The 19,605-nt window shown below is 41.5% G+C and overlaps 2 protein-coding genes and 1 long non-coding RNA gene across 3 annotated transcripts; all 3 read left to right on the forward strand.

Moving 5' to 3' along the window:
• The first annotated feature begins 897 nt into the window (after positions 1-897).
• Positions 898-6,004, forward strand: LOC308315722 (uncharacterized protein). The gene is made up of 5 exons (XM_080763840.1): positions 898-917; positions 1,718-1,928; positions 2,397-2,491; positions 3,907-4,050; positions 4,177-6,004. Exons 2-5 carry the CDS (start codon positions 1,783-1,785, stop codon positions 4,239-4,241), a joined length of 450 nt encoding a protein of 149 aa, XP_080619966.1. The 5' UTR covers positions 898-917; positions 1,718-1,782; the 3' UTR covers positions 4,242-6,004.
• A 133-nt stretch (positions 6,005-6,137) lies between these two features.
• Positions 6,138-12,009, forward strand: LOC308315724. The gene is made up of 4 exons (XR_013964071.1): positions 6,138-9,017; positions 9,132-10,261; positions 11,172-11,244; positions 11,936-12,009. It is a non-coding gene; the product is annotated as an uncharacterized lncRNA (long non-coding RNA).
• A 325-nt stretch (positions 12,010-12,334) lies between these two features.
• Positions 12,335-19,571, forward strand: LOC308315721 (uncharacterized protein). Its single transcript, XM_080763839.1, has 9 exons — positions 12,335-12,635; positions 12,788-12,949; positions 13,568-13,774; positions 14,156-14,302; positions 14,834-15,038; positions 15,448-15,572; positions 17,577-17,723; positions 17,865-17,922; positions 18,579-19,571. The coding sequence occupies exons 1-9, from the start codon at positions 12,362-12,364 to the stop codon at positions 18,658-18,660; spliced, it is 1,407 nt and encodes a 468-aa protein (XP_080619965.1). The 5' UTR covers positions 12,335-12,361; the 3' UTR covers positions 18,661-19,571.
• Positions 19,572-19,605: the final 34 nt, after the last annotated feature.

Consider the following 19,605-nt stretch of genomic DNA (forward strand, 5'->3'; position numbering starts at 1 on the left):
CGACGCCGACACGCACAGTAGCCATACCATAGGACAGTTCCGACACTGGACTAAACATTATTATGGTAGTCTACTTCAATAAGAAAGCACTGGTGTATATAGGGGCACAGATAGTGACCGACTGCACCAACTATAAAGGGCCTGCAACCACATCACGAAGATGCATTGATCTAATGTTCTATGACTAATTCTAATATCATTACAGGTTCTTCCTAAAGTATGTGATGATGTGTGTGCTCCCTGGAGAGATGAAATTTGGAAAAATATCAAGGGGGGTCAGGTGTATTGGAATAACTTTTCCCCCTACCTCTGGCCCAAGAACAAATGGGAGGTGGCTAATAGTGGTGGGGAAAAAAATCGATTAGTCAATTAATCGCGATGCCATCATGGGCGATAATTCATCGATGCACAAATGTCAAACATCGATTATATAATGTATTTTTTTTACCGGAGCAAAAGGGCGGAACTAATCTGCGACTGCGCTGCGTCGTCGTACCGGACCGTTTAGAGTGACGCACACAGCGCTCGCACACGCTTTAGCTTTCAACAACCAAAACAGAACGAGTTACCAACGCGGAGGGGAAGAGAAAAAAGATGACAGAAAGGGAACATTTTGGATTGTATGAGGTTGAGGGGACACGAGAACTCGATAAAACTCACACCATCGACCGCCTGTGAAATGTGGCCGAGATGGGACGATGTAGTGTGGCTCCAAAGTGCTAACATGGCCCGGAATCCGTCGCTCCCCACGACCGAATGTGAACGTAAATCCTTTGCAATAAAAGTGCCGATGGACTTCGTAATTCTAGTCGCCTTTTCTGAGTGCATGGGCAGCTGTCCGTGTGTTCGGGATCGGGATGGTTGTCTTGACTGCATCTCTGGATGTCAGTGCAGGGCAATATGGTCTTGTACACGTTGTGAGTTGTATCGAGTTCCCGTGTCCCCTCAACATCATAGAATCCAAAATGTTGCCATACACTTGTAAAATACTTTAAACCAAATGCTCCTTAATGTGTGCAAACAAACAGAAAGGTGCAACATAATAGTCTCAATAACTACCCCAAAGCTTCCTTAATGACACTTCAGTAACTGAAAATTAATTCCCTGAATAAGGAAACAAAGAAAAGCACCTTTTTTGTCCTAACAAAGAATAAAGGCAATTTGACAGAGTGCTGCTGACCTCAACCGAAATCCTGCCCATGTATTTCTATGACATGACATCTTATGTCATTATTAATATATATTTATTGTATGCTTGTACAAACTCATTTTAAAGAAAGCTGCTTATTGCTGTTCTGTATTTGGCCACGGACACCCATCTGAAAATATGTTCTTCTATGAACCCCCCCAGAAGCAAAGATTTGAGTTAAAAACGTGCACTGTGAAAGAATATATATATATTCATAATCATTAGAAAGCACTTTGTTTATTAGTCACACTGAGACTGAGTGATTAACAGTGAGTGATTAATCGGGATTAATCGGGATTAATCGAATCGTAACGTAGCCCAATTAATCGGGATTAATCGGGATTAATCGCATCGTGACCCTCGGAAACGATGTGTAATCGCATCGCCAGGTACCTGGCGATGACCGCCTCTAGTTATTAGTCATTAAAATAGGTATTCGACTATTCGTCTAATATTTATTCAATTATCGATTATCAATCTGTTTGAGTGATTAATTTGATTAACTGTTCATGACTGTGTGTTCCATAGATTCCAGTGAGGCATCAGCTCGCCAGGCTGCTTTCCGAACAGCGTTGTCTTGCGTCTCTCCTCTCATGAGGTTTCCTCTGGCCCTGCCTACCAGAGCTGAGGAGGCGGAGCACAGACTGAAGACTCTGCTGGAGACAGCGGCGTGTGTAAACACGACGACGGACCGGACATCTGCGCTGTACAGAAGCTCAGCCATGCTCACATTCGCAGGGTTCGTGTTTAACCACTCTTAACCACAGAATACTTTGTCATATATAATACGACAAATACCGAAAGTAGGAGATCGAAAAGATGTTTCCACCTTAAAACAGAATTCAAACGTTATTTCTATGAGCAGCTCACTTTTAATTTGTGAATTTGAACAAGTCATCCCTTTGGACAAACAGCAGTGACAAGACTGTAATGATGATGTTTTTTGAAGACAACAACAATGACTGAACTGGGATATGACAGAATCCATGGTGGTTTTACAGTTCACTATAGTATGGCTTCATTTTCTGAGCCCTGCATTTAAATAAAACTGATTTAGATAATATCTCAAACTAAACGTCTATGAGGTCACAATGTTAGTCACTAATTCAGTGTCAATGAACAAACTGGAGGTTTGCACTACTATCGATGATGAAATGGTTTCCAGAAATACAAACAGCCCAACCCAACTCTGGTGTACTGTGTGCAGGTTTTGCATGGAGACCGCCGGAGAGGGGAGTAAGAAGGCGACGAGATACAAGCTTAGTCAGTGCCTGCTGAGACTGTTACAGGGTCCAGACACAGGTGAGCTCCATCCTCATGTCCACAGTTAACCCTATTCCTTGTGATTTCAAAGGTGTTTTGCATTAGCCTAATTAGATTGATCCCATGTTATGGCTAGCATAATGTGTAGCATTATGTATATTGCATTTACTCCCCATCTTCTGCTGCAGTCTGAAAATCCATCAGATGTCAGAGTTCCCCTCATCCCCTATCACTGCTTATTTATTTTTTATCACTAATTACTTGCGCAAGCAGAGCGCGCAAGTAATAATTTCGCCCGGTCTCTTCAACGTGACAGCCGTCAACCATTTGATGGGTATGCAAAAAAAACAGCAAATCTGTGCCTGGTTTGCTGGGACCAGACTACACAAATGACCATATGTCTTACGTCATCATTTAGAGCTAGTCATACGTATACTATACACATAATCAGTCAAAATAAAATAGCAAATTGTGCCTGATCTTCTGGGACCAGAGTATGTGGTGTGTATATGTATGACTAGCTCTCAATGATGACGTAAGAAAAATGGTCATTTGTGTAATCTGGTCCCAGCAAACCAGGCACAGATTTGCTGTTTTTCTTGCATACCCATCAAATGGTTGACGGCTGTCACGTTTTGGCACAAAGTAACCACAGTATACTGCTAATCAAATTACAACTACATACTCTATATATTATATAATCATACGTATACTATATACATAATCAGTAAAAATAAAATAGCAAATTGTGCCTGATCTGCTGGGACCAGAGTACGTGGTGTGTATGTGTATGACTAGCTCTCAATGATGATGTAAGAAATATGGTCATTTGTGTAATCTGGTCCCAGCAAACCAGGCACAGATTTGCTGTTTTTTTTTGGCATACGCATCAAATTGCGCACTAGTAGCAAATAGTTACACCTAATGCTTATACATTTCAAACGTTCCTTCACAGAGATACTGAGATGTGACAGTTTACAGCGGTCGAAAGTACTTGCGCGCTCTGCTTGCGCACTAGTTGGCCATTTATGGCCTACTAGTGTGCAACAAGCAAGTATGCACTCGGAAGAGTGCAGTTCTAGTTGTTGCCTATTTTGATGTTTGTTATTGCATCCAGATGTACTGTATGGTTGTTACTTGTTTAAACTTTATTTAGAATGATTGTTTGCTTGTATGCGGTAGCTAAGTTTGTCTTATAAGATCTACCGTCGGTCTTGTAGCAATTAAATGTTTCCTTGCCATGCTATTTACTCGACTGCCTACCCTGTTGTTGATTAACTGGAGTCCATGTTCTTTACTCTTATCTTGAAGTTTGTAACTTTGTAACTATCTTACACTTTGTAGCTCCACTTTGTGGATAAGAGTGTCGCCTCAATTGTAAATTGATATGTCTTCAGCCACAGGACTTCATTGCTGATCTAGTGGCTAATCTGTCCATTCATCTATTCATTTAGCATCCACAAGTAAAGATCAGTCCATGAGGAATGCCCTCCAAGAGTGGTTTCAACAGAGAGGTCTAGTGATGCCTGTATTTGAAGATGCAGATGGAAAGTTTGGAACCAGAATCACCTTCTCAGCCCCTCTCTGCTTATACTCAGGTAGTATTATTATCAGCTCACTATTAGTCGCTACTGACTGACTGACTGACTCACTTACTCACAAAGTGTTTCATTTCATTGATTGTTGATCTTTGTAACATTTATTATCTCTATGGTCTCTTGTAGATTGGCAGGACAGTCACGAGACAGCTGGAAGGAGATTGGTGGAGGAGCTTAAGAGGAGGTTCTAAATTGTGTGATTGACCATTGAGATGCATTCTACCACTACTACTACATGGTAGTATCTTTGTACTTGGTTTTAATCAGTTTAACTCCTTCAGTGCCACAGTCAGTCAGCCATCTTTGTCACAGGTGCCATTTTTACATACGATATAGAAATCTTTGAAAACATCACATATCTCAAATGAAAGATCTACTACTCTACTTTGCCCAGAAAAAAGAAGTGAGTCGTTTGCTTTCACCGTTCTGAAGTTATTGGCCTTTGAATGAAGCTTGGTTTCATAAAAACGGCCATCTTGGAAACAAACAGCTGAGAAAACTGCGTTTTAGTGTGAGGTACTTTCTCACTCAGAATTCTCACTAAAGACTTTTATTTTTGATTTCAGTGATATCACACAGTACTTGTTCTCAAAAAAAACATGAAAAACATTAAAAAATATATAAAGCTAGGAAAAAATATAAAAAAAATAAAAAAACGACAAAAAAACGGGGTCCCCCGTTTATACAGGGGCCCAAGTACCCAATCTGGCCCTGGATAAAAATATCGTTTTGAGAGAGTTGGTGCACCACCCTGTGGCACCAGCTGGCGCTGCATGCTGGCTGCAAAGAGGCAGCACACGTGCACGCGCGCGCATGCACGGGCAACGCGTGTCGAGTACTCTCGGGGATGTTGGGAGTGAATCAATGTGCACGGGATAAGATTATATACTTTTCTTCACTAGTTCATGGAATGGTGGTCGTGAGGTGAGCTATAAGTGTGTGATATATATGGATATAGGAAAATAACCTGAAACAGGTTGGTAGAGAGAGACAGACGAGTGACGGAGTGAGGCTTTCTGTTCCCTCTCACAAGAACAAGCTGAGCGTCGCATACACACACACACACACGGATCGATGTTTGACGGGAAGGTTTCTTGTGTTGTTTCTGCTTGAGTTTCGATCGGGGGGGGTCTCGACTGGCGAGCCGTTCTCAATCATAGAGCTAGTGTCGTTTCTCGAGTGAGGCTTACCCTGACCACAGCCCTCTATCAAATTTAGGTTGTAGTTTTGTTTCGTTTCAATTTACCCCCCACACACACAATTCAATTAAATTCAAAGGGCTTTATTGGCATGAGAAAACATACGTTTACATTGCCAAAGCACACACACACGCACACGAGGGGGGGGGGATCTTCCATGTTTGGGAAAGTGTGTGTGAGTGTGTGTGTGTGTGTGTGTGTGCGACGGGGAGCATGCGTTTCTTTTTTCGCTGGCATCATTCTTACAAGACATAATCTTCAACTGTAATCGGCCAGTCGCCTACAGTGGATTTACATTTATCACACTGCGTAATCTCCCGTTTACAATATCATTTGCGTGGGTCTCTCTTTCCACCCACTGACATCTCTTTTGCTCGGCTAAGCTTTGAGCTAAGATTGACGGGGACGGGGGGCAAGCTCTAGACGTCGGGTGTTGCTTTGCATACGGCAGCTTGTGATACTTTTTCTTGCATGCAGCTTGCACACGTACGGTATACGAGCGACTCATTTGATTGATATGTAACTGAAACTGAGCCCTCATCACTCTCGGAGCCTAAATAAGTCTCCTGAGCCTCTTGATTTCTGTAGATTTGTAGATATCATATTCATAGAACAAGGAGGGTGTTTTGGTTTCAATTTACCCCCCACACACACACACGCACACGAGGGGGGGGGGGGGGGGTGTCTTCCATGTGTGTGTGTGTGTGTGTGTGTGTGTGTGCGACGGGGAGCTTGCTGTTACGTGACAAGAACACTTGCCCCGTTTCTGTTATCGCTAGTATGATTCTCTTCGTTCATTTCTAGCGGCGTGTGCACACACACACACACACACACACACACACACACACACACACGAGGTGTGTGTGTGTGTGTGTGTGTGTGTGTGTGTGTGTGCAACGCTCGAAATCAGCCTGTTGTGAGAGGGAACAGAAAGCCTCACTCCGTCACTCGTCTGTCTCTCTCGCTCACTCTCTCTACCAACCTGGTTTCAGGTTTCAGGTTATTTTCCTATACCACAACAAGCGGGCCATTTGGGGGTGTTTTTTTTAGCACATGATTTCAGAGTGTTCCTACCATATATGCGAGTTAAAGTCGCAGTCACAAGTTGCGCAACAGTCCCATCTATTGAAATCCAATTAAAAGTGATTAATTACGGCTTTACGGGCATGGCTACCAGTGCATAGTTGAATTGGTTACAGGATTACGTCCTGGGCACTTTGAATATTGAACATCACATTTTTAACTATTTGTCTTTTTACTTGTATCTTGATATTAAGGGTTTGAGGATGTTTACATAATATGACATGTAGTTGCAGCCTGCAGGACATATTTCTCAAAAATGTATTGTGTGCACTGTCAGCACTGATAACAAACAAGTAACTGTTTATGTGAGGCGGCTGTGGAGGCTCAGGAGGTAGAGCAGGTCGTCCAATGATCCGTGGGTCAGCGATTCGAATCCCAGCTCCTCCTTGTCCTTGGGCAAGACACTGAACCCCACATTGCCTCCAGTGGTTGCCACCATTGGTGTGTGAATGTGGGAAGTGAGGATGCTGGCGTTGACTGTTCGCCGCTTCACCTCCCAATGTATGAATTAATGAATGGACCATTGTAAGTGCTTTGAGTAAGCACGGACATAGAAAAGCGCTATCAAAATGCAACCCATTAATGCATTTGTCTTTGCTCTGCAAAATATCTTTCTTTCTTTCTTTTGCTGCTCACTCATTCATCATTGGCCTCAGTTACATGCACAAAATGTATTCAGAATGAATGAATTCATTCCGAACAGAGATTCATACCCAACTGTTTGGATGGAACCTGAATACAAGTATTCCTATTCCTCAGTTGTTTACATGACCAAAGCATTCATTCGGAATATTACTTTGGACTATAGAGATGGCCAACCCATAACCGTTATCCCTTAAGAAATTAATGACCGACAAACACTAAGAGCTATTATCTGATAAAATTAAACTAAAAATATATTTTGAAGCGCAGTCCCTGCAACCACACGTGACAACCCAGAACTAAAAAACACCGCATTCATACACCCATACAATGCAATTGCATTACAATGGCACTGTAATTCGCAGATGGGTTTGTAAATGGCGCATTTTATTATGGGGAAAAAAACACTGGTGTATTTGTATTTTTCAAATGGGTAAAATAGTGCATTTTTGCGCACATAAAATGTCTCCAAATGGCCATCCCTGCTTGGACATGGGCATAAAGCACTATAGTCTACTAAGGGCAGACATGTGTAAAATAATACAATAATGTATTCCAAACTCCCAGTAGCATTCGGAATAAAGTGTTTATATGGTGATCTATACCGATACCACCACTCCAGACCGGAATGAAAATTCATTCGGAATGGGATATTCTATTCCAATTGAGGTGTTTACATGAGCATTTATATTCTGATAACTGGAATGAATCCATTCATTCCGATGTAAATGGGGCCATTGATACATTCCCATGTCACAGCTCTTTTAATGTTTTTGTCTGTCCAAATCAGTCTAATGTCGGGCAGCTTTTCCTCTGAATATTGTCAAACTTTTTTAATCTCTTCAAACAAAGCACTTATGAAGATTTTGTAACTGCTGATATTGCATGCATTGTTTTCAGGCCTTGCCTGACATGCTTGTTGTGTTTTACCTTTGTATTGCAAATAATTTACCAAAAAGAAAAAAAAATACCTTGTGCACTCAGTCTGGAGTCAGTTTTTGTCAACTTTTATTGTTTTGCCATGTGTTTCAAAATAAGACAAACGTAACTGAAAAAAAGCTTAGCCTGCCAACCTTCACATTACTGGGTGATGCCTTGTCTATTGTATCATGACTCTCCCGACATTGTGTGGATGCACTTGATTTATACTTGTCCGTACTGTGACAAGAATAGTCAATCTACAAGCTCGCAATGTGTTGTGAGCTTGTATATCTGATATTTTCTCTGTGCAGTGGAGTACAAATGTAACATCAGGGTCCGGGACCTGATCTAAATAGGAGCAGATATACAACATGGCCAAGCATTCTCTCTCATTTGCTGAAAAAAAAGGACATTGGTTTCAACGTGTGCTTAAAGCTCATGAAAACCAAAAAGATGCATGAATGAACTCAATGTCAAAACCAAGCGTCTTACTCGTTAGTTTGTTGTTGCACCCTCCGTATCAGGCTGTTTTTTTTGCAAGCAAGGGAACTGGCATGCCTGCTGCTGATCCAAAAGACACCAGCACAGAGAAATAAGTATGTAACATTTAAAGACGCACATTTTCATGTTGCCATCTGCAATAGTGATCTGCTTCTGCACTGGCTCTATTGTCTGTCTGGGGTCAAAGTGCTGCTATACTGTCTGTTAGGTGAATAATATATACCGGTATATATTTTTAAAATCTCCCCACCCCCGCTGCACAATATATATTAATTCTGTTTCAATACTGTATATTACTTAATGTTGATATGGCAGTGTTGCCGACCCCAGGTTTAAATCATACTTACCTTAGCAATTGCCAAGAATTCCTCCAGACCAGGCTCAAATCAGCAAGCAAGCAAGCCTGCTCAGGCTGCAAGCAATCTAGCCTACTATGCAAAAATTGGTATTAGATTAAAATACTCTTAAACTATTAGCAAGCTCTCCTTTCCTCTTATTTTTGTTTAGGGTTACCTAACAGAGGATGGGTATATTTGTGTCTAGACTAGAACGATCCTGCGGTCAGCACCAGGCACATGCACACACACAGGAGCCAACTTGTGCCCAAGCACCCTCACAGTTGTAGGATGAATTGCCATATTTTATAGTTAAACAATTCTCTCTATCCATGGTTGCTCTCCATGCTGCTCAAATTGAATATGGTCTAATTTGTTGCTGTTGCACCCTCTGTATCAGGCTGTTCTTTTGCAAGCAAAAATGGAACTGGCATGCATGCTGCTGACCCAAAAGGCACCTGCAGCACACAGATAAGTATATAACATTTAAAGACGCACGATAGAAGAAGGAAACAGCCCCCAGCAATACATTTGGTACAACAGATACATTTGGTATAAGAAGGCATAACACAAGGCTATAGCATGTCCATCTCATTGACGTCACGTATACAATAGTGGGAACTGGCTATGTTGATAGGCTTTTAAACAGGTTAATCAATCAAACATAATTAGGGCTCCATTAATCATTGTAATAGTCTTTACTAATAGAGTATGTTGTGTATATATTACAAATTTGCTATCTTCCTCTTGGATAATACTATTTGTCATGATTGTGTCTTTCTGTCTCCCTGTTGTTTTATTGTTGTGTAATAGTTTGGTTATAGTTCAATTCAAAAGAGCTTTCTTGGCATGAGGTAACATACGTTTACAGTAGGCCTACATTGCCAAAGTGTCAAACTGTCAGTGTCAAAAACACGCATGTTGACCAGTTAATTGAGCTATTTCATTAAATAGCTCTATATTGTGATAATTATTGCTATAGTATAGACTCTATATACTATAGAGTGTTTGTTCAGTAACAGTGTAAAATAGCTCACTGTTATTGAACAAACACTATAGCAATGACTAGTATATACAGTAGCAATGATTACTCTCACAATATAGAGCTATTTAACAGTTATTTACGTAAGGTACCCTACATGTAAATGGATTAGATCAATGGTTTTCAACCGTTTTATATCATAGCCCATTATTTATTTGGCATTTGAGCCACGGAACACCATTTGATGAGATTTAGCTTTTCAGACCCAAGACTATTTTGTTATCGTTTGATAAGATTTTGTCCACAATTCCATGTGTATTGATGTTGGTACCATAGGAGAGATAAAAGGAAAGCATTAATCAAAATAACAATTCTTCATATAGGCCGTCTTATGAACGTATTGAATGACCACTGAACTCTGTGTGGTTTCTGATTTACAGTTCTGAGTTCTGACACGTGGCACGTAGAGCAGCTGCTGAGGGCTTTTATCCTTAAGATCAGCGTGTGTGATGCCATTCTAAATAACAATCCACCAGGTAAGCAACGTGGTTTTTTACATGAATATAACCAGATTAACACTGGTGTCCCTATTTTGGTCAAATTTGTAGAAGATTATCTACAAGCTCACAACGTGCCATTTGTTGTACAAAGTACTAGCTAGGGTTAAGTCACCTGTGTGTACTGACTTCTCTCATACTCATACCAATAAACTCTTCTACCAATGTCCACTGCAGCTTTAGCAGTTACTGATTAGTTATCAATACCATTTCTTCACTGATTACCATTCTTAGTTTTACCAGGGGGTGACAAACATAATACTGGTTGCTTAAATTGTACCAATCACATATGAAGAAGTCAGTCATCAATTTGTTTGTAAATGAGTCAGGTTTAAATTAATTTAGTTTTCTCCTGGTTGGCATGGCATGGCAAATTAGTTTCGTTTTCCCCTGGTTGGCATGGCACTCAGTCCCATGCCAAAGGTTGCCTACCGGCCCGCCCTGCCCACGTGCGCTGTGCACGTCAGGCTAACACCCACTTGTTGACTCAACTCGCTCTCTGATCTGGTCTGGACGCCGTAGGCTCATTAGTTTCAGCCGCTGAATCGTTGAGGAACATGGCGCCGTAACCTAAACATACACTATTCCACTATTCACCATCTATTGACGGATACCATCCTTCTCACCATGGAAACCTTTCGGTGATATCAAGATGAAGGCTATAAGAACTGCTTCAAAACATCCCTAGGCTCGGCGTATTTGAAAACTCAACTGGGATCTTTCCTGGGAAGCGAAACCGAAACCGAATCGTATCACCAAGATATACAGAAATAGGGATAGGGAGTGTCTGACATAAAAATGTATAGATGTTCCTTTACTAAGAGACTAAAACCACGTTTTAAAATAACAATTTAATGAATCTAATAGCAATATATTTTCTTTGAAGGAAACGGACTGTCAGAAGAGGGTTTTTTTCCTTCTCTAACCTGACCACAGACTGAGCACATGCAAGAAGATTTACCTTCTATAATAATGTAAGTATGTTCATTCTCTCATTCAGAGGTCCAGAGCAGTTATCTAGAGCCAGCGGCTCCTTATTCTATGTATTCTTTAGTCTTATTTGCCGGGAGCAGTATGGGTTGGCACCCCAGACTGTGTCTTCCGTGAGGAGGAGGCCCAACAGTCCACGGTCAGGCCTTTAGGAGGGCCATTCAAGCCCAATGGTGAGAGCAGGAGTGGACCTGGTGAGATATAGAAGGGGCCCGGACAGTAGTCAACCCACAGAGCCCAGTCCTTCCACGCGCCAGACCTCCCAGTCCCGGCAGAGTAGTTCGGGAGCGGTGGACTGTGTGGCCCTGGTCTTTCCCTAATGGGACTGATCGTGGGTAGCTACTGGGAACATTCACCCTATCACGTTCTTGGCATTGCAGGGCTCACACCTCGTCCACACCACTGGCCACACATTGTGTCGATGTTGGTGGGAACTACATTCGGCGATGTAAAACAAGCGCCCCATCAGCTCCCATCAACTCCCAGGCTCAGGCAAAAAGGGTGTCCCGATGTTTGTGTGTCTGCTGTGGAGGAGAAGAAACGCCTTGTGTGGAAGTAGCAGTAGTAGTGCATTTTGAAAACAAAGATTTAAGCTAGCAAATGTAGATGGGAGAGGAATATTGCTTGTTTTCAAACACGCTACGAAAGACCTGAAACAAACTTCTTCCCCACCAGCACTTCTGTCTGAACAGAGACGTATTTGTACTTGTACTACACTTGAGTAATTCCAATTTCCAATACTCTGCACAATGAGTACTTAACTTTTGGTACTTTAAGTACATTTTGATGCCAATACTTTTGTACTTTTACTGAAGTACATTTTTAATGAAAAACAGCCGTCTATAGAACTATAGAACCGTGCCAGAACTGTCCCAAATGGTCCAAATTACCCGACAAATAACCGATTTCCGCGTGTACAGGGCCCCTTTCATTCAAAGAACCCATGGCTGATAAGCCTAATTACGCCACTGATCCAGATACTATTTAGACAAGCCATGGAATGTAGAATTGTATATTAATGTGTATTGCATATGTAACAAATAAAACATGAATGTATTCACACCCAAAGCATTAAGAGATTGAACCGTCCAGGAATCGGCCATGGAGACAAGAATGTTGAAGATACTGTTGGAGCTTGAAACCGAAGAGTTGAGAAGTTTCCAGTGGCACCTGAGAAAGCCTGATAACCTCGAAGGCCTCCAGCCCATCCCTAAGAGTCGCATGGAGAACGCTAGCAGGACTGACACCGTCGACCTGATGATACAGAACTATCCCAGTGATGCCACTCGGATCATGTTCAATGTTCTGAAGAAGATTGTCAGGAATGATCTACTCATTCTACTGGAAGCATTTCCGAATCCAAACCCACACAAAGGTAGGTGAGACATATTATTTAGAATGTTAACTCAGCCTGTACCATATGTAATGGGAAAGCACCAATATATATGTCCTCTTTAACCCAAATACTGACAATCATATTAGTACTAATTTACTCAAACCCTACTATTCTACTTCCTGATATTTCAGCTCCGATTCAGGAACCAGATGGCAGTGCTGTGATTGGTCCTGGTCAACAGGCAGGTGTTCCATCAGTCATCCCTCCTGTCACCATGGATACAGCATCTGGGGACTCTGCCCCGCCCCCTGCTAAGAAAACTGCCAAGTCGCCGGCTGTTGGACCAATGGAAGGTTTAACTGCTCACCGTCCTGAATAGGCAGTGGTGGAAGTATCAATACTGCAATATAGAACTACTCCGTTACAAGTAAAAGTCTGGAATTCAAAATGTACTTGAGTAAAAGTATTGGCATCAAATTGTACTTAAAGTACCAAAAGTACATACTCATTATGCAGAATGTCTCATTTCAAGTTTTCGAATGTATAAAAATCTTTTGAAAATATCAGATCTACAAGCTCACAATGCGTCGCATCGCGATGCATTATGAGCTTGTAGATCGGCTTTTTCAAATGGCTGAAATGTATATAGTGCTGAAGTGGTTACTGTATGTTTTGTAATAATAATCAAAAGCTACAAAGTAACTAGTAACTAGTAAGTTTTCAAATAAATGTAGTGGGTTTATAATATTTGCCTCTGAGATGTAATGGAGTAGAAGTAAAAGTAATGGAAATTGGAAATGCTCAAGTAAAATACCTCAAAATTGTTCTCAAGTACAGTACTTCAGTAAATGTACTTTACACCACTGTGATTATAGGACAACTTAATGAACATGATCACGTCACGCCACTCTATTGAGTTGTCCTCATGGTCTTTGTGTATGTACATGTTTGTGCATGTGATGTTTTGACAGAGATCAGACAGTTTCTGCCTCTGGTCAGTGTGAAGCCGAGAACTGTGGTGTGTGAGAGTGTGAACTTCGAGAAGAAATGGGAATGGAGAGTGTCTGTGTCTCTGGAGCGCTTCACCTTCCAAGACCACAGGCCGTTCACCTCCAAGAAAGATGCCTCCCATAACGCCTATCTGACCCTGGGCTGCGCTGGGCAGATCTGCCAGCCTGGTACATAGTCTATATGCTTCACTAATGTATGTGTGTGTGTGTGTGTGTGTGTGTGTGTGTGTGTGTGTGTGTGTGTGTGTGTGTGTGTGTGTGTGTGTGTGTGTGTGTGTGTGTGTGTGTGTGTGTGTGTGTGTGTGTGTGTGTGTGTGTGTGTGTGTGTGTGTGTGTGTGTGTGTGTGTGTGTGTGTGTGTGTGTGTGTGTGTGTGTGTGTGTGTGTGTGTGTGTGTGCGATCAAAATAACATGGAAAAATGAAATGAAAATTTGTCATTATTAATAGGCTGCCAGAAGACTAAGATAATTTTGTCAAGAAATGTTCCTAATAATAAAGTCAAACTCCTGTTTCTTCCTGTCCTGTCTGATCATGTCCGTCTCTTTGCAGATGAGAGTAAAGTCAAAGAAAAGGTGAACCAGCACTTCAGCCAGCGTTCCTTCTCTCTTCCTAAGGACGTTTATAAGCAACCAGAACCACTGAAGTTCTGCTGTTCTCTCACCAACATCACCTGTGTCTTCACGTATACTGGAACAGGTAATGGTAGCCATGGATGTATGTGCGGTGCGTTTATGTATTGTACCAGGTTTATCCCAAATCTATTGCAGCAAAGCGTTGATGACAATTTATTATTATTTTCATATAGATTATTCAATCCATTACTTTTTCGTTTGGGTTGTGTAGTTACCTTGCCATGATGTAACTCTAAATGTGGACAAGAAATCAAAAATAATTTCTCCAGTGATTAGCACATACTATTAGTGATCCTACTAACACAATACAAGTCAATGAGGAGCATATTTTTTAATTATCAATTTCTAATCACTGGAGCAATTATTTTTGATTTATTGTCCTCATTTGGGTTACACCATGGCAAGGTACACAACCCAAACCTCTACCAAAGTGGTCTTGCACTTTAAGCGTATTTTACACTTTAAATTGTAAGATCTACATAACTCATGAGCTTATATAGATCTGTATATTTTATCAAATATATGTATTCAATTATCGATTATCAATTTAAAAAAATGTCTGTTCCACCCTTATTCATGACTGTGCGTTCCATAGATACCAGTGAGGCATCAGCTCGCCAGGCTGCTTTCCAAACGGCGTTGTCTTGCCTCTCTCCTCTCATGCGTTGTGCTACGGCCCTGCCTACCAGAGCTGAGGAGAAACTGAAGACTCTGCTGGCTACAGCGGCAGGTCTAAAGATGAAAGGCTCAGTCCTGAAATCTGTGTGGTACAGAGGCTCAGCCAAGCTTACATTCACAGGGTTAGTGTTTAACCACTCTTAACCACAGAATGCGTTTTCATATATAATACGACAAATAGCTAATTTGAAGAAGTTTATTTGTGAACAGCAGTGACTGACAAGTCACGGCTATAATGAAAACAACAATGGAGCATCTACTGTATATTATAATACTATGACTGAACTGGGATATGACAGAACCTGTGGTGGTTTTACAGTTTACTGGGATAGTATGGCTTCATTTTCTGTTCACTGCATTTAAATAAAACTGATTTAGATAATATCTCAAACCAAACGTCTATGAGGTCACAATGTTAGTCACTAATTCAGTGTCAATGAACAAACTTGGGGTAATTTGCACTACTATCGATGATGAAATGGTTTCCAGAAATACAAACAGCCCAACCCAACTCTGGTGTACTGTGGGCAGGTTTTGCGTGGAGGCCAAGGGAGAGCGGGGGGAGCGGACTACTCAGCGGAGTAAGAAGGAGACACAGGCCAGGCTTAGTCAGCACCTGCTGAGACTGTTGCAGGGTCCAGAGACTCCAGACACAGGTGAGCTCCATCCTCATGTTCACAGTTCCCTGTCATTTGAAAGGTGTTTGGCCAGCATATGTGTAGCATTATGTGTATTGCATTTAGTCCCCATCTTCTGCTGCAGTCTTAGGCCCTCATTTATCAACCGTGCGTAGACCAAAATATGGGTGCACGCCGAAATTGCCGACATTTTTGACATTTACCATTTCCGCCAACGCTTGAAATTGAACGTGACAACGTGCAAAATCCACGTTTGCTCCTCAGCTGGCGTACGCATTTTTTTCTTTTCTTACACAAGCGGAGCAGCATTGTCTGAACTGCTGACACTGTCACAGGCATCTAAACATATGTTTTCACTCCTAAAATGAAAATATAAAACGGTATGTGTATGTAAAAAACAAAAGAGAGATTTCCAACTTTACAAGTAATTAAAATCGCGCAATTAAAAACAATATAACATGTTTACAATGTATTAGTTTGTGCTTAATCAAACACTTGTTATGCGAGCGCACTTGTGAGATGATTTTGGAGCGCATGTGGACGCGGTGATGCGGCATATGCGATTATGATATTATTATTTTTTTAAAGGCATGAATGGACTGCACGCCTTTATTTCCAAGTGACAATGACAAGCATACAATACAGCTTGCCTATTTGTAGTAAGTACTAGCAGGCTATAGGCGTAAGGGGCTTAATCATTCACCATTTATAAGTGCTTAGACAGTTTTGACAGTTCAGATAAAAGCGAGATCATTTTCGGGGGTCGGGAGGACGGGACCGCGGCGTGCGTCGCCAACACATACCAGCGCAAGCGGCAAGCCTTCATCCATATGTTTATGATTCGTTCATCAATGATCAAATCACTACATAAACGTTGATTGTGAGCTGCCTTGACGACATGATAGCCTATCTCTCATGCAGGCATGTCACCCACAGGACTTTAATATCACAGCAGTGCGCAGTATCACGCCTTCGCCGTGCACTGCGCACGAATGGGTAAAATTAATATAGGCCAGCCTACAAACTAATTCCATTCATGGCGATGCGATGTCGATGTGTCATGTATATGCGTGCATGCGTGGACATGACAGCAAAGCAAGCGAGGTGAGAGGAAAACAGACAGGGTAGGCCTACAACTTTATTTAATTCATGCAGGTGTTCGTTCTTTATTTAACAAGACACCAGTGGGCTTGCAAGTTGCGTGTGCTTCTGCGTGTGTGTGTGTGTGTGTGTGTGTGTGTGTGTGTGTGTGTGTGTGTGAGAGAGAGGTGCGTGAGGCGGGCAAGGCACGGGAGAAACCTTTTTTCCATGGTTTCCATGGTTCCCACAGGTCGTAAACATGTGTTCAGTCGCAAAAACGAGGGCGAGGCTTGATTTCATAGGGCGTGCCAGATAGATTTCAGCCGTCACATTTATTAACGTCAGAACGAAATTATGGAAGGATCAGCTGTTTGCGATCACTTTATAAATGCCGTGGCGACGTGGGTGTACTACGAAACCTGCACTCGAATCTGTGGCAGATTTTACACTCGATTGATAAATGAGGGCCTTAAAATCCATCAGACGTCAGAGTCCCCCTCATCCCCTATCACTCCTTATTTATTTTCATCACAAAGTTTTGCCTATTTTTTGTTATTGCATCCAGATGTACTGTATGCATGCATGTACTGTATGTACTGTATGTTACTCGTTCACATACTATATATTGTTATACACTTTATTTAGATAGATGTGCTTGCCTGTTTACACAGTTTGTCTTATACACATATGCTTTCTTTGATATCTACCGGTGGTCCTAGTTAATTTGTAGCAATTAAATGTTTCCTTGCCATTTACTTGACTACCTGGAGTCCATATGTTCTTTACTCCTATCTTGCTCTTTGTAACCTTGTAACTATCTTACACTTTGTAGCTCCACTTTGTGGATAAGAGTGTGGCCTAAATTGTAAATTGATATGTCTTCAGCCACAGGACTTCATTGCTGATCCAGTGGCTAATCTGTCCATTCATCTATTCATTTAGCATCCACAAGTAAAGATCAGTCGTCTATGAGGAATGCCCTCCAAGAGTGGTTTCAACAGAGAGGTCTAGTGATGCCTGTATTTGAAGATGCAGATGGAAAGTTTGGAACGAGAATCACCTTCTCAGCCCCTCTCTGCTTATACTCAGGTAATATTATTAACAGCTCACTATTAATCGTCGCTATTACTGATACTGACTGACTCTATACTCACAAAAGTGTTTCATGATCCATTGTTGATCTGTGTGAGCAGTCTTTGTAACACTTATTATCTCTATGGTCTTTTGTAGATTGTCAGGACAGTCAAGAGAAAGCTGGAAAGAAATTGGTGGAAGAGATTAAGAGGAGGTTCGCATTTATCTTTGACCAATGACATGCATCCTCTTCACTGCAACACAATTGGTCTTTGTTCTTGTACTTGTATCTTGACATTATGGGCTGTATTTTGCGTGTCTTAAGAACCAGGTCTTATTCCCTAACTTGAGTAAACTAAAGACCTGGAGGCGTGATCAATGCCATTTGGCTATTCTGAGTGGCCAAAGAGCATTGATCACGCCTCCAGGTCTTTAGTTTACTCAAGTTAGGGAATAAGACCTGGTACTTAAGACACGCAAAATACAGCCCTATGTGTTTGAGGTTGTTTAAATATGACATTGAATTGCAGGACATATTCTCAGAAATGTATTGTGTGCAGCACTGATAACAAACAAAGGAACTGTTTTAATGTTTTTTTTTTAATTTGTGAGAGCTGTAAATGGCAGAAATCTGCCAATTTTAGTGGCACTGGGGAAGATCACTGGCATAATTATGTATAAGAGAGACATTCTTCTTTTGAAAATAAAAACATGATCTAAAACAAGATCATCACTATGATTATACTAGGAGGAAGACTTTTTTTGTTTTGTTTTTTTCTTCAAAAAAGTGTACAGAAAGTGTTGTGTGAAGTGTGATGTTTTTGTGTGGCCACACTTACCAGTTCAACTCGTTCTCTCCTGTCACCTTAGCAAAGAGGCTGTGCTTTACGACCAGTGCCAGCAGGATGCACGGAAATGCAGAAGAAGAGAGAGCCGTGAACCCGCTGCTTGAACCGGAAGTACTAATCGTCCATTTTATAGTCTCACTCAGGACGTTGAGTAGTAGGCTACTCACAAGGTTGGATTAAATCTATTAAACTCCTCATTTACCTAAATCTGAGCCCCAAAGATTGTGTGCGTGCACAGCGTTTTTGGATTTTCGATGATGTCACATGTGGGAGCCCTCGGAGGCTAGTGACCGATGCTAAAACAACTAAGACACGGTAATTAAAATACTATTCATAATTGATTAATAGACATTAAAGAAACCCGCAATTTCTCGGGTTTGGCACAGGAGGGTTATATCAATAAACCTGAGAAATCCCGGGTTTGGCATAGATGAAAACAAAGAATTCAACGGCACTCCATCTTTAAATGAAGGGAGAAGAGTTTGGGACGTGTGGAGCGTTGTCCCGGCATTTTTAGTGAAGGTATAGCCTCCCTGCGTAGGCTGATCTGAGTGCGTGGGAGGGTTTGTTGGGTCCGATCAGACTTGCAAGATGAGGGCACCATGTGTGGTTGCTTTGAAGGCTAGCATCATAGTTCTGTACTCCGGCAGCGACCGGGAGCCAATGGAGGGAGCTGAGAAGGGGGAGACATGTGAGAATTTTGGCTGGTTGAAGTCCAGGCGAGTTGCGGCATTTTGGCATTGTGCCGGTAGGCCAGTAAGGAGAGATATTGTAATAATGTTGACCAGTTAATTAAGCTATTTAATTAAATAGCTAATAGTAATCATTGCTGTACAGTGTTTGTTCAGTAGTGTCAAACGTAGTTTGAAACCTTTTTCATATTATCATGGCCCATTATTTATTCTGCATTTGAGACATGGACCATGGATTTGATGAGAGTTTCAGACCCAAGACTTAGAATATTTTGTTATTGTTTGATAAGATTTTGTCCACAATTCCATTCTGTATGATGTTGGTATCATAGCAGAGATAACAGGCAAGCGTTGATC

The sequence above is a fragment of the Protomyctophum bolini genome, assembly GCF_963924005.1.
Source record: "Protomyctophum bolini genome assembly, chromosome: 5".
Taxonomy (NCBI): domain Eukaryota; kingdom Metazoa; phylum Chordata; class Actinopteri; order Myctophiformes; family Myctophidae; genus Protomyctophum; species Protomyctophum bolini.

What these genes read in the sequence shown, in the direction of transcription:
- LOC308315722 (XM_080763840.1), top strand. Translation starts at nt 1,783, where the DNA reads ATGAGGTTTCCTCTGGCCCTGCCTACCAGAGCTGAGGAGGCGGAGCAC. An exon ending in GCCATGCTCACATTCGCAGG is followed by an intron (nt 1,929 to 2,396) that starts GTTCGTGTTTAA and finishes TACTGTGTGCAG; the next exon opens with GTTTTGCATGGAGACCGCCG. An exon ending in CCCTCTCTGCTTATACTCAG is followed by an intron (nt 4,051 to 4,176) that starts GTAGTATTATTA and finishes GGTCTCTTGTAG; the next exon opens with ATTGGCAGGACAGTCACGAG.
- LOC308315721 (XM_080763839.1), top strand. Translation starts at nt 12,362, where the DNA reads ATGGAGACAAGAATGTTGAAGATACTGTTGGAGCTTGAAACCGAAGAG. An exon ending in TGGGCAGATCTGCCAGCCTG is followed by an intron (nt 13,775 to 14,155) that starts GTACATAGTCTA and finishes GTCTCTTTGCAG; the next exon opens with ATGAGAGTAAAGTCAAAGAA. An exon ending in CTTCACGTATACTGGAACAG is followed by an intron (nt 14,303 to 14,833) that starts GTAATGGTAGCC and finishes TGCGTTCCATAG; the next exon opens with ATACCAGTGAGGCATCAGCT.